This window comes from Octodon degus, unplaced genomic scaffold (assembly GCF_000260255.1).
Source record: "Octodon degus isolate 3935 unplaced genomic scaffold, OctDeg1.0 scaffold00295, whole genome shotgun sequence".
NCBI lineage: Eukaryota > Metazoa > Chordata > Mammalia > Rodentia > Octodontidae > Octodon > Octodon degus.
Genome location: NW_004524871.1, coordinates 1,245,837 through 1,258,637, shown reverse-complemented (window position 1 = coordinate 1,258,637; position 12,801 = coordinate 1,245,837). Strand labels below are relative to the sequence as shown.

Below are 12,801 nucleotides of genomic sequence, written 5' to 3'. Positions count from 1 at the left end.
GAGCCTAAATCCTAATATGCTGTACGGGTCCAGCTGAAAACCTAGAGCTCATAACAGTGCCTCCCACAGGTCCAACTGGAGGCCTAGAGCCCACGACAAAGTCTCATGCAGGCCTGCTTCACAGATCTGTGTGGAAAGGCCCCAAGGTCAGTGGTGGAAGCTGGGAAGTCTGTGCCAGTGGGATGAAGGATCTGTGCCAGCAGGCTGAGGGGTCCGCACTGGAGCCAGGAAGCGATGCTCATGGTAAACACCAGAGCGCCCCCAAAGGTACCATGGGATCCTCAGCAGCAGGGAGGTCGCGAGCTCCTCCAGCAATGAGGAAAGCCGAGTTCCCATCAGGAAAGCCAGTGCAACAAGCTTCTCCATGAGGCCGAGCGGGCACCATCTTCCCCTCCAGAACCAGGAGGCGATGCTCAGGATGTGGACCCGAGCTTCTCTTAAGTTCATGGGGAAAGCCAGCATGACAGGGTCCTCCAGCAGAACAGCCCAAGAGAACCAGCAGCTTCCCACAGCCCCAAGCGCTTCTCCGACAGCATCCCTAGCGGTGTTCCGGCAGCTTCTCCTGCTCTGCCTTTATGCTGCTGGCAACAGCCCTCAGGGGGCCTCCCGCGCCCACCCAGCCCCACGCTAGCTTCATTCAGCTGGGTGGAAGAGGTTGGCCACCTGGTAGAAAGTCACTAAAACAGCTGCTGAGAACCATGCTGCAGTAAGAACAGGAGGAATACAGGCGCACCTATGGGGTGGTGCATTCGCATGTGGCACTGAGAAGGGACATGACTACCAGGCCCAAAGCACAGTGGAATGGTGGCAATAGTGTCTCAATTCCAGGAGAGGTTGAGAGATGTAAGGCACTTCCTATAAAAGTAAAACTAAGTCTAAGAAACTTTGAAGTGAAGGTGTGTTTGGGAACAGAGTATTAAGTGTGGGTATACACAGAGAAGTGAGGGAAATCTCTTCTTTGGAACAGAGGGTAGGTTTGACCATGTTCTCTAATGATAAAGTTTCAGAGCAAGAGTGTGCTTGGAGATAATTTGCAATCACAGTTCATAAGTTTTTTAAATGTCTTACTCTTGTTTGAAAAACAAAGCCAAAAAACCCTCAGTTATCAGAAATTATCCAATTTTTTTATTATTATTGGATATAGGGTCTCTATGCAATTCAGACTTAAAGTGTTCTTATCTCAGCCTCCCCAGTGCTGGGATTACAGGTGTGCTCCATCACCCCGACTTTTAGGGCCGGCATGGTATACCTGAGGTTCCAGGACCAGCATGGCAAGAGGTACTGGGGATCGAACTCCAGTCCTTATGCTTACTAGGCAGGTGCTTAGACCACTGAGCTATCTCCCCAGCCATTAGCCAGTTTTTAATGGACAATGGATTTGAACAGAGACTTCTAAAAGAATATATGCAAGTAGCCAACCGTCACATGAAATAATATCCTACATTGTCCTTAAAGAAATGCAAGGGGGCCGGGGATCTCCTGGCAAGTGCAAGGTCCTAAGTTTGATTCCCAGTATCAAGAAAGAAAGATAGAAAAAAAGAAAGACATTAATTCAAACAAAAACCATAGTGAAACACCATATATTAACTCACCATAATGATTAAAAATCAAGATGATGAACTGGAACTCCTAAGTGTTACTCTGGGCACTGTCAAATGGAATGCCCACTGTGGAGAACAGCGTGGCAGTCTCAAGCATTAACTATTTACAGTACTTACCATATCACCCAGCGATGCCAACTCTGCCCAAGAAAAATCAAAATGTCCACACAGAGATTCGCCCACAAATACCCCAGCAGCACTGTTCGCAGAGTCAAGAACCACAAGTAAAGCCCAGATGCCTCTCCGCCAGTGAGTGATAAGCAGTGTGGCCTGCTCATGCAGTGGAACAGAGCTCAGCAACCACAAAAGAGAGGTCGGGGCGCAGTCAGAGGCAGAACACTCGCCCACGTGCACAAGGCCCACGGTCCACGCTAGTGCTCCCGTGATCAACACTGTAAGCAGCAAACTGGCAATGACATGACAAAACGGACAGATACACACGCACTGGGCTAAGGGGGATGAGGGAGACACAAAGATGACGTGGTTCTGTGGCTGTGAGACGCCTAGAAAGCGCAGACTACAGCGACATACTGATGTCTTGCAGATGGGCGTGGGCACGACTGGGCTCCGAGGATGGCAGGGCCAGCTGCAGGGACAGTGTGTCACCCTGACAGGCTGGTGGCTGTGTGACTGTAGCAGAGGGCGAGCTTCATGGCATATCTAACAGGCCCCAACAAGTTGTGCCAAATGATGCTACCAGTAGCTGGAGGAGGCCTGGTCCCGTGGGAAAACAGATGGGCTTGGCCCATGCAGCCCACACATGTGCAGCCCACGAGCCGTGGGCCAGGACTCACTGCTGGCCAGGAACTCGGGCTGCCCGGACCCGGGACGCTTCTGAGACCAGACCTGACAGTTTTCCAGGCAGGTAAACATCAGATGGGTACACAACAGCTCTGACCTCATCATCTTCCCCAAGAGCCAAGTCAGGAAGCGACAACAGGCAGGCGACCCTCAGAGCACAGCCCGGGTGCCAGGGCTCCTGCCGGCCTGCAGGGACCTCACTTCATCTGGTTCAGCTGTTGCTGTTGCTGCCCAAGGCGTAACTTGGAACTGCTAGGATTTTAATTGCTTCGTCCTCATAGGGCTTTGCTGTTGGTTGGTTGAAGTGCAATTTCAGAAAGCTGTTCCTAAATAGAATCTTCAACACACAGCTGGTCGGCTGTGTCCACAGGTTCTACATCTGGAAACTCAACCAACTGAGAATCAGAAATATTTGAGAGAAAAAGTGCATCAGTACTAAAGTGCACAGGCTCCCTTTCTCGTGATTCACGAAGCAGTGCGGTCTAATGTGTGTCTGAAGGCAGCTCCCACGGTGCCGGTGTGAGAAGCACCGGGAGATGATTCAGGGCTCCTGGGTGGCTCGGGGGTCCTTGGACATTCCATGCTGCTATATGCCAGTGCTTGAGCATGCTGGGTTTGGGGGCCGCCAGTGTTCTGGAGCCAGCACCCTGGTGCTGAGCGACAACAGCGCTGAGTGAGATTTGGGGATGGGCAGACATTGTAAATAACAAACTCAGGGTGTGTCTGGTAATGATAGATCCCACACAGACTTTCAAATTGCTCTCCATCAGCTTCCCCAAAACAGAAATGATAGAGCTATTAGATGTTCTGTTTCCCAGGGAGGAAAAGTTAGTTGTGTTCTCAAGAAACCAGGTCTAACGTGAGGTTTAGAAATTCGACTTAAGCAGCTACTGTCCTGAGACGGCCCCTTTGTGTGAGCCACAGCACAGCAGTGGACACTGCCGCTCTGTCCCATGAAATCTCATTCCACGCACTGTGTCCAGCCTGTTCCCAGCGGGACCAAGCGTGACTGCAGAGCAGTAGCTCAGGGCCTGCAGGAGAAGAAAGAGTAACAGAGAACCAGCAGAGGCCACCAGGCTACGGAAGGGCAACGTGGCATGGAGTTCATCAGGCCTGGTGCGGCAGTCAGTAAGCCCTTCTGCCCCAGCAAAGAGAAATGTGTCCCCTTCATAGGGACAGAGAGAAGGCAGGGACACCAGGCGGGAAGACCCTGGTGCGCGCCTGGGGTCAAAGCTTTCTGGCAATCTCCATCTAGAGGTCTGAGTCCTTGAAGCCTCGAGATGTGAATCTTGGGCGCCTGCAGACACCCCAGGACCTGCAGAGTCCCTGTCCTGTCTCATCCCCTTTCCTGTGCTTGGTGGTGAGTCCCTGGGGTGCTGAGCCAGTTCCCTGCAGACAGTGGTGCTTCTGCTGGCAGGAGGTGGGACCAGGGGAGTCAGGCCAGTTGTACACTTAGGGAGAGGTCCCAGGCGGGGAAGGCAGGGTGCGCAGTCAGCCTCTCACACACGGGCAGGGCTCCTCCTGCAGCTTGGCTCCGCCTCTGAGTGCAGGCGCCAGCCCCCAGCTTGGTGCCAGGCCCTGGACTGAGAGGCCGCGCCCAGCGTCACACCTCGCGTTCATGTGGTCAACCCCGTGCCGTACATGAGAGCTGGGGAGACAGCCTGGCGGCCTGCGCACCTGCTAGGCAAGCACAAGGCCCGAGTTTGCCGGCCCATACCACGTGCCATGCCAGCCTGGATCTGTATCAAATCAATAAATAATGACAATGAAGGAGACAGTAGGGCTTGCGGTGCGGAGCGCAGGCGCAATGTGAGCTCCTGGCTGTCGGGGGAGCCCCACACCACAGGTAACCCTTCACACGTGGTGATTTAAATTCTATCCCCAAACCCACGTTGATAGCACTAAAAGTTTCACTTGGAGGACGCGTCCTGCGCCCGTGCTCTGGGCCGGGTGCTGCTCCACCGGCAGGGCTGTGTGCACCAGGGGCTTGCGCGACTCACGCCTTTCGGGGGAGGGCGGGGAGTCTGGGGGGAGGTTGGGGGCTGCGGGAAGGAGCCGTGGGAACACGGGGGCAGGCAGCCGCCCTCACTCCTGAGCAGCCGGACGGGCGCGGGACGCGGGACGCCGCCTTCCGGGAACCGCCTGCGCCATGCGCGCTGCCGGGCTCCTCCTGCCTTGACCTCCGCGCCGCCGGGGGCACCGTGGGCTCACCTGTGTCCCTTCCCGTGCAGGAGTTCTTTGACCACGTGAAGAAGCTGTGGGACGACGAGGGCGTGAAGGCGTGCTTCGAGAGGTCCAACGAGTACCAGCTCATCGACTGCGCGCAGTAGTGAGTGTGCGCCCGCGAGGGCGCGGGCCGGGGCGGGCGGGCGCGGCCTGGGGGGGCCTCTGCGCCCCTGGAAGCCACGGCACGCAGGTTACCGCAAAAGCAGCTCTCTAAACGCAGTCGTCCAGGAGACCGAAATGGGAGAAACCAGTGTTTCCCGGAAGAACCTGAACAGTCCGCTGGGTTTGCCCGAGAGTCGTTTTCAAGCCTGGGCGCTCTTTCCCATACATCTGCTTAAGAGCCAAAGGACCATTTTAAGTATTTCTCATTATATTTTAATTTTGGAGCAAGGATCCCCAAATTAATTTTCTTCAGCCCAGGGGATGAAACCCAGAGCCTTCACCTAAGCTACCTCCCCAGCCTTTTTAGCTTAGTTTTGTTTCAAGACAAGGTCTCAGGAAGTGGCCAAGTTGTCCAGCCTGGACTTGAACTTGTGACCCTCCTGCCTCAGCCTCCACATTGCTGGGACAGTTCTTTTCAAGTGCCAGTGTTCTGATGAAATCCATGCTCTTACTGAAAGTTACGTGCTCATCTCATACTCACCAGAGTATGGAAAGAAATTTCATCAATAGATATTTGAGAGCAAGCAATGACTGTAATGAAAAAGAGTAAGAGATGGGCGCTGGGCTGGGGCTGGCTTATTATTTTCCCTGAGACACTGGTAATCCTATTTTCTTTCGCTATCTTGATACATTCCATGACTGTTGGACAATAACATCCCCAGAGAAATGTAAAACATTGAAAGTTCCAGAGGCGATTGCTACTCAGCTAACCAAAGCCACGTGTAACAAGCAGTTCTGTGTAACTCAGGCCAGCGAAGGCTGTCACACCTGACAGTCTGGGGGCTCTGAGAGCTGGTGCTTGCTAGGAATCTGTGAGCTCGGCCAGGCACTGACAGGACTCATACCTGGGCCCTGGAGAGACAGTGACGCCATCTCAGGGAAGGGCTTGGGGGCCAGCGATGCTTCCTCCATGACGGGCACCGCAGTGCGCAGGGAAGCAGGGGCCAGAGGTGTGGGGAGAACCAGACAGAGGACAGGGACAGGCAGTGGCCCCCGCTGGTGACCTGAGCAGGAGGGCTGCAGCAGTTGCCACTCACAGAGCCTGGGCAGCTGGGAAGTGTGTGCTCCTGGAGGCGGCCAAAGATGTGCCTGCATGTTGAGGGACGGTGGCCGCATGGCACAGGCCTTGCCTCTGTGAGGGGTCCACACTGCCACCCTAGGTGGCACCTGGAGAGGAGGGCACTCTGGGGCCTGGAAGCCTGGGCCAGGAGGTGGCACCTGTGGGTCTCCAGGGTCCCCAGAAGGAAGAAGAGGGGGATGCACCCCCAGACCTCCCCCTAAACCCTCCCAGCACCACTGCTCTGGGATGGGGCCAGCAGGGCACAGAGGGCACGAGAGACAGCCACACACAGCCCTGGGGTGGGAGGGCATGACCTGACTCGTGTCCCTTCCAAGACACGCACCACGGCTCTGTCCTGTGCTTGGCTGGAGTTGAGGGAGTAAGGACTGGACAAGCAGCTTTGGTGAAATTTGTCCTAAGCTTCAGGGCCTTGAAAAGCCACTGCCTCTTGGCACAGAAGGTGGCCTGACACGCCAGCAGCAGGGACGGGTGAGTGCTGGGACCGCTGTCCTGAGCATCCCCTAGGGCCTTCCAGGACCCTCTCCAGTGTCCTCACTCACTGGGGAGCAAGGCAAATGCAGCCTCCTAAGCTCCTGGGGGCACAGGCAGAGACCTATGCTGCCTCTCACAGGGAATAGCTGAGGGCCAGCAGGGCCCCAGGAGGGAAGGGTGCGGCACAGTGGGCTGGTAAGGCACCGCCGTCCACACGCCCCGTAGAAGCTGCATGTTGAGGTGACGTAAGAAGTCTGCCACAGCAAACGTGCCGGCATCATGGTGGGCCGTTACTGGTACAAAGCACTGGGTGTTGTGCACAGTCCTGGGTACTGTGCCTTGGTCATCCTGGCTACACAACTGTAACTGCAGGAGGGCACCGTGCTGGGACCACAGGGCGACCAGCCACAGTGCCACAGGAGATGGGGTTTTTAGCTCACTGTCGTCTGTGCAGCCACCCTCAGGCTTGGCTACCTGGCCTCCTGGCTGCACCTGGACCATGAGCCTCAGACTCAGATTTCTGTGGTCTGCCCCCTCCCCTCAGATTTCTGGGGCTCCTCGTGTCCTTCCCGCTTCCTTTCCTCTGAGTTGCTCCAGAGAAGTCATTCCAGGGCACCGCCACCTCACTCAGCAGCATGCGTCTTGGACCTGGAGGCCTGCCAGGAAGGGACAGTGCCGGGCTGTTCAGGTCACTTCCTCTGAGGTGGGGTCATAGGGCTATCTGGGGAAGGTGGCCACAGAGGCAGAGGTGTGCATGTGGCTTGGGAGTGAGGATCTGAGGCAGAGGTGTCTGGGTGACAGCCGCGGAGCCTAGCAGCCATGTAAGGCTCTGACCACACGCCTCAGAATGGTTTGCATCTTGTGGAGCTGTGTGCTGTGAACTGCGCCCCAGCTTTGAGAAGCAAGGTGGCTGGAGGCAGAGAGAGTGAGGACCTGTGGTCAGCGCTGGCCTGGTCTGGGTCCTGCAGCTTGGGCTGGCCCTGCCCCTCCTTGCGGGGCCTGGGCCTCTCCGCAGGGCAGGCGGGTCGCAGTGCGTGAGGCTTCTTCCCATTGTGCTTCTTCATGTGGCGCTTTCTCCTGGCGCCATGTCGTCCATCCTAGCTCTGGTTGGGCAGGAGTCCTCCAGGCGCCTGGCCTGCCTGTGACCCCCTCCTGAGCTCCTGTGTGGCTGAGCAGGACACCCCAGCCAGACCTGAGGGCCCCGCAGTGCAGCACAGTCCTCAGCACCAAGCCTGGAGTGCCGAGCTCTGGGGCCAGCATGAGCATCCAGAGGCCTCGCGCGATAGGCAGGGCCCGAGTTGCTCAGTTCATACTGTGAAAATAAAGCACTGTCTCTACTGTTACCCAAAATGCATTTCCTCTGAGGCCTCCTGATAAGTGAGCGTGTCACCATGGAAATAGCTATTTTAGGAGAAAGAAAATCAGAGAGAATTGGATCTTTAGAGCAGCCCTGTAAAATCAGACGGGGCTTAATGTAACCCTAAACACCGCAGCTCCAGGAGTGGGGTCCAGGCTCTGCGCCCCAGGAGGCGGCTCCTTAGGGTGCGGCCCTGGGAGGCTTCACACTCCCAGAGAGGGAGTGGCCACCAGAGTGGCCCAAGCTGGGCCAGGGTCAGGGAGTCTTTGCCTCGGTGGCAATCTCGACCCAGCTGTCCTGTCTTCATAACCACGACCTTGGCGCCAAGGCCCCATGTGGCTGGCAGGTCCTGGGGAGCTGGGCGTTCAGGTCAACCCAGAAATTGTCAGCACCAATGAACCGACTGCAGAGTTGGTCTTGTACATGTTTAGTGAACAGAAACTACTATTTTAAATATGTGCATTACTGTATACCACTGGGCTTTTTCCATTATGAAACAAGCACCAGTGAGCATGGGCAGGCTCTTCTTAACTCTCATGTTCATTTTATTTCTACCTAAGTTGATTTTCAGGTTTGATTTCTAGATCTAAACACTGGGAACCACCCACCAGGCAGCGTAATGACTCAGCAATAACACTTGATCTTAGCCAAAAGGCCGAGAAGCGATGACTCAGCAATAACAGAGGGTAGGGTGCTTCGGGCCAGCCATCATCCCAGCGGAAGCCGCTTGCCCTGGCTCTGGCTTCTGCACACATCTGGGAGCCTCAGCCTGAGGAGGCTTCCCTCGGACACGCTTCTGGAAACAGTGCTTTTGGTTTCTCTGACTGTGGCTTCCTGGGGTAGAGCGCTCAGTGGCCCACGGGTCCAGATTTAATCCTCAGCCTGGGTGGGTCTGGTCCTCACTGTCCTACACCGTCTCTTGCTAGGTCCACTGCAGGCTGAAAACCTTAGGACCTCTTAACTACAATGTTGAATAAAACAAAAGCAAAGAAGCCACACTGCCAGAGCCCTTTCTCGTAGCCCTCGGCCTGGCGCCGTACCAGCACTGTAGAGGCGCCCGAGGCTGCTGAGCCAGGCTGGCAGTGGGGACCCAGGTGCCACCTCCACCACTTACAGATGCGTCACAGGCTCAACAGCTCCAGGGCCCAGGGTCCCCAAGGTGGGGTCCAAGCCCAGCACCAGTCTAAACTGCGTCCCCAGAGACCTTCCCACAGTCAACAGCAAATGACAAGGCCCAGTGGCATCTGCATAGAGCAATGCATCCAACCAAGACGATGTCTTGTCAGAGGAAAATGACGTTAGGGGCTCTTGCTACAGACCTTTCTTATTTATAAGTAAACCAGGGGATCTCTGCAGCCACTTCCATAGAAACAGAGTTGAAATTCAGCGGCCAGAGAAGACAGGAGCTCTGCGTAGGTCACGTGACCATTCATGCCTGCTGGCCCCAGGGCTGTTCCGACAGCCTGGCATGTGTGCAGGAGGCTGCAGCAGAGGCAAAAATGATATTTATTTTAAAAGTTTTCCTTGTGATCACATGAAACATGTTACATTAAATTATGCAGAAATGTGAAGAGGAACTTACCAGAAATGTCGTCCCATGCTGAATTCCGAGGTCTCCCCATCCCTAGCATCCTGGGTCTCAGTGAGAGGCAGATCAATGCTGGCTCCGCAGCCCTGGTGCCGCCGTGTTCCCATGAGGACAGCGTGCTGGGGGGGGAGGGCTGGGCCGCTGAGAGGCTCTGGGCAGTGCAGGGGCCTGCTTGCATGTGACTCCCTGGTGTGTGCAGCATGGAGGTGGGGGGTACCTTCCTTCCAGACAGCAGTATATTTGGTGGAAGTTGAAAACTATGCATAATCCCTGGGCCTGCTGTGCGCGCTGAGACGGCGATTGAGACTGGGCATGGTGGTGTGTGCCTGTAATCCCAGCACCTGGGAGGCTGTAAACGAGAATCACTACGAGTCTGATCTAGTAGTAAGACCCTGAACATCCTGTAGACCCTTCCTTAAAATACAAAAAGAAGGAAAGAAAGAAAGAATACTATGCATAATGTATTGCTGGGTACCTGGGTCCAAACTCAGCAGAGGTACAATTAAAAACCCATTTCAGGGGGCTGGGGAGATGGCTCAGTAGAATAAGTGCTTCCCTGGCAAGCGCAAGGGTCTGAATTCAATCCCCGGTTCCGTAAAAAAAAAAAAAAATTTCACTGGACATAAAGTTTGCATTAGAAGAAAAAAGCTGTGAGCAAACTGCTATCTAGATAATGGCCTTTGCACCGAAGTATTTATAAGAAAATACTGCTGTCCTCACTTTCTTCGCAGCCGTGTGGTTCACGGGAGCCAACCAGAAACTGCGTGGTGCCCCAGCTGAGGTCAGGAGCAGGCGTGGACCCCGGAGCTCAGAGCGCTGGCTGGGGGCGGGGCCGGGGGGGCAGCCGGCCGCGGGGGTCCTTCTGAAGGGTGCAAAGGCCCTAAAAGCAATTGTACAGATGGCTGTAGGTCTCTGGACATACAAAAAGCCACTGAACTGTGCACGTGATCAGCACTATAGACTAAGACTCTCAGCTGACCGCAGTGGGTTGGCCCTGTAGCTACGCCTGCCTGGGAGGCTGAGGCAGGAGGAGTTTGAGGTCAGCCTGGGAAATGCCATGAGGCCCATCTCAAAATAAGAAATGGCGAGGCTCTCTGCTGTATTTTAACTTAGACATCAGCAAATGTAGAGACTTGTGACCATCCACCTCTGCCTAGGTTGGGGCCTTTCTCATAGTACCAAGGGAGGCGAGAGGGGCCCCGGCCTAGTGGAGAGCAGGTGCTGGGTAGCATCTGGACGCTCCTCACCCCGCGGCCGAGCTGCCTCACCAACGCGCTGAGCCAGCGCAGCAGCAGCAGAGACAGCAGCCGAGCACGTTCAGTACTCACGTCGTGGGACTCCAGGTTTTGCATTTGTATGTACAATTTTTAAAAGGAAAGGAGAAATAGAAAAGTAGAAATGCAGATTCAAGGGCCAGCCAGATGGCTCAGCAGATTAAACTGCCTGCTTGGGCAGACTCAGGGGCCAGGGGTTCGATCCCCATGCTGCCGTGCCGGCCCGCTCTGGGGACATGCTGAAATAGCGATTGAGACTGGGTATGGTGGCACACGCCTATAATCCCAGCACTTGGGAGGCTGGAAACAGGAAGGATCACTGTAAGTCTGATCTGTGTAATGAAACCCTGTATTAAAATACAGAAAAGAAAGAAAGACAGACAGACAGGCAGGCAGGCAGGCAGATTCAAAGCTGGGCGTACTGGTGCTTGCTGGTAATCTGCAGTTTTCAGGAGGCTGAAGCAGAAGAATCTCAAATTCTAGGCCAGGCTGATGTAGCAACTTACCGAGACCCTCATCTCAAAACAAACAAACAAATTCAAAATGCAATTCCCATGCCAAAATTACATCTTAGGGGACCAGGGAGATGGCTCAGTGGAATAAGCACTTCCCTTGCAAGTGCAAAGGCCTGAGTTCAATCCCCAGTTCTGCCAAAAAATAAGTAAATAAAAAATTACATCTTAAGATCTCTAAAAGAGGGCCAGCCAAATAGCTCAGCAGATTAAAGTGCCTGCAAGCAGGCACAGGGGCCAGGGGTTCAATACCCTGGCCTGCTGTGCTGGCCCTGCCCCCGGGGCATGCTGAGACAGTGATTGAGACTGGGCTTGGTGGCACGCGCCTGTAATCCCAGCTCCTGGGAGGCTGTAAACAAGTGGATCATTACAAATCCAGTCTAGTAGTGAGACCCTCAACACCCTATAGATCCTTCCCTAAAATACAGAAACAAACAAACAAACTCTCTAAAAGACAGTCATCTTTGAGGAAGTTGGAAGAATTTTTTTTAACTTATGCATCTGGCACAGGGTCTCACTATGCAGCTTGGACTCCTAGTGATCCTCCTGTCTCAGCCTCCCCAGCCCTGGGATTACAGGTGTGTGCCTCCACATCCAGACTCAGTGGCTGGCTCAGTGTGCAGGTCTGGCGTGGCATGCAGCACCAGGGGTCGAGCTCCAGTCCCTGCATTTGCCTCAGCAGGTGCTTAGTCCACTAAGCTATCTTGCTGTCCTATTTGGGGGAATGTGTAAGAAGTTATATCCTATAGGCAGGCGCTTATTCTACTGAGCTATCTCCCTGGCCTGAAGTTATTTCCTACAAAAGTTAGGATGTGCGGTTTTCCCTCCCACACAGCCCAACACCGTCCCACCCCTTTTTGGGATTCTGTAGCATCGATTAGTGCCTTGTGCCACTCTAGATCTGAGTGCCATTAACGGATGCATCAAGCTGGGTTCTGGGAACGTCCTTCCGAAGAGCTGTGTGCCAGGCCCTGCAGCTCCCTGGGCTCAGAGCTGCTGCGGCACCTGGCGCAAGGCGGGAGGTCTCGCGGTCCTGAGGGATCAGGGCCTACACCTGGGCTTCCTCAGCCTGCACCTCCACTGTCTGCAGGTGCACAAAACTAATGCTTCTCCAAGGCTCAGCTTGTGAAAGGTCAGTGTCTGTGCTTCACAGCACATCCAGAGTAGCCAAAGAGTAGCCCCAGCGCAGCAGAGGCTGGGACCCACACGGGGCACGAGCATGCGTGGGACGCACAGCGAGCAGGCCAGCGTGTACACTTGCTGTGTGATGATAATCAGTAGTGGTAATAACAGCCAGGCACGATGGGTGTCTTAGTTACCCGTCTCTCGTTGGGGGGACAAATACCTGTCCTCAAAGTGAAGGAAGGAAAGGTTTATCTAGCTCACAGTTCCTGGAGGCTCAGTCCATACCTGGCGGGCTCCAAGGCAGAGCGGCACATGGCAGGCAGCAACCTTTCATGGCAGTGGCAGCAAAGAGAAGGGAGCAAAAGAGCAGGAGCAGCGGCAACAACAATGGCAACAGAGAGCAAGTCTGTCTCTCTGTCTCTCTTCTGTCACATTCACGCTACCCGCCTCAGGCTGGGTGTAGCACTCACACAATCCCAGCAGTACTCAGACCCATAATCCCTGCCTTGATCACCCATAATCCCATTGGATCATGAGTTAATCACAAACTCTAGAAGTCTGCCCCACAACTGCATGAAGCTTTTGGGGGACACCTAGAGACAA

General features: G+C 54.7%; 1 protein-coding gene across 1 annotated transcript in view; it reads left to right on the top strand.

The window, feature by feature from the left end:
• The window catches only part of Gnal (G protein subunit alpha L), a 95,554-nt gene that overhangs the window by 61,336 nt on the left and 21,417 nt on the right, over positions 1 to 12,801 (top strand). The window contains exon 5 of the mRNA XM_023707510.1: positions 4,634 to 4,731. Coding sequence (XP_023563278.1) covers positions 4,634 to 4,731 — 98 coding nt within the window. The remainder of the gene's footprint in view (positions 1 to 4,633; positions 4,732 to 12,801) is intronic.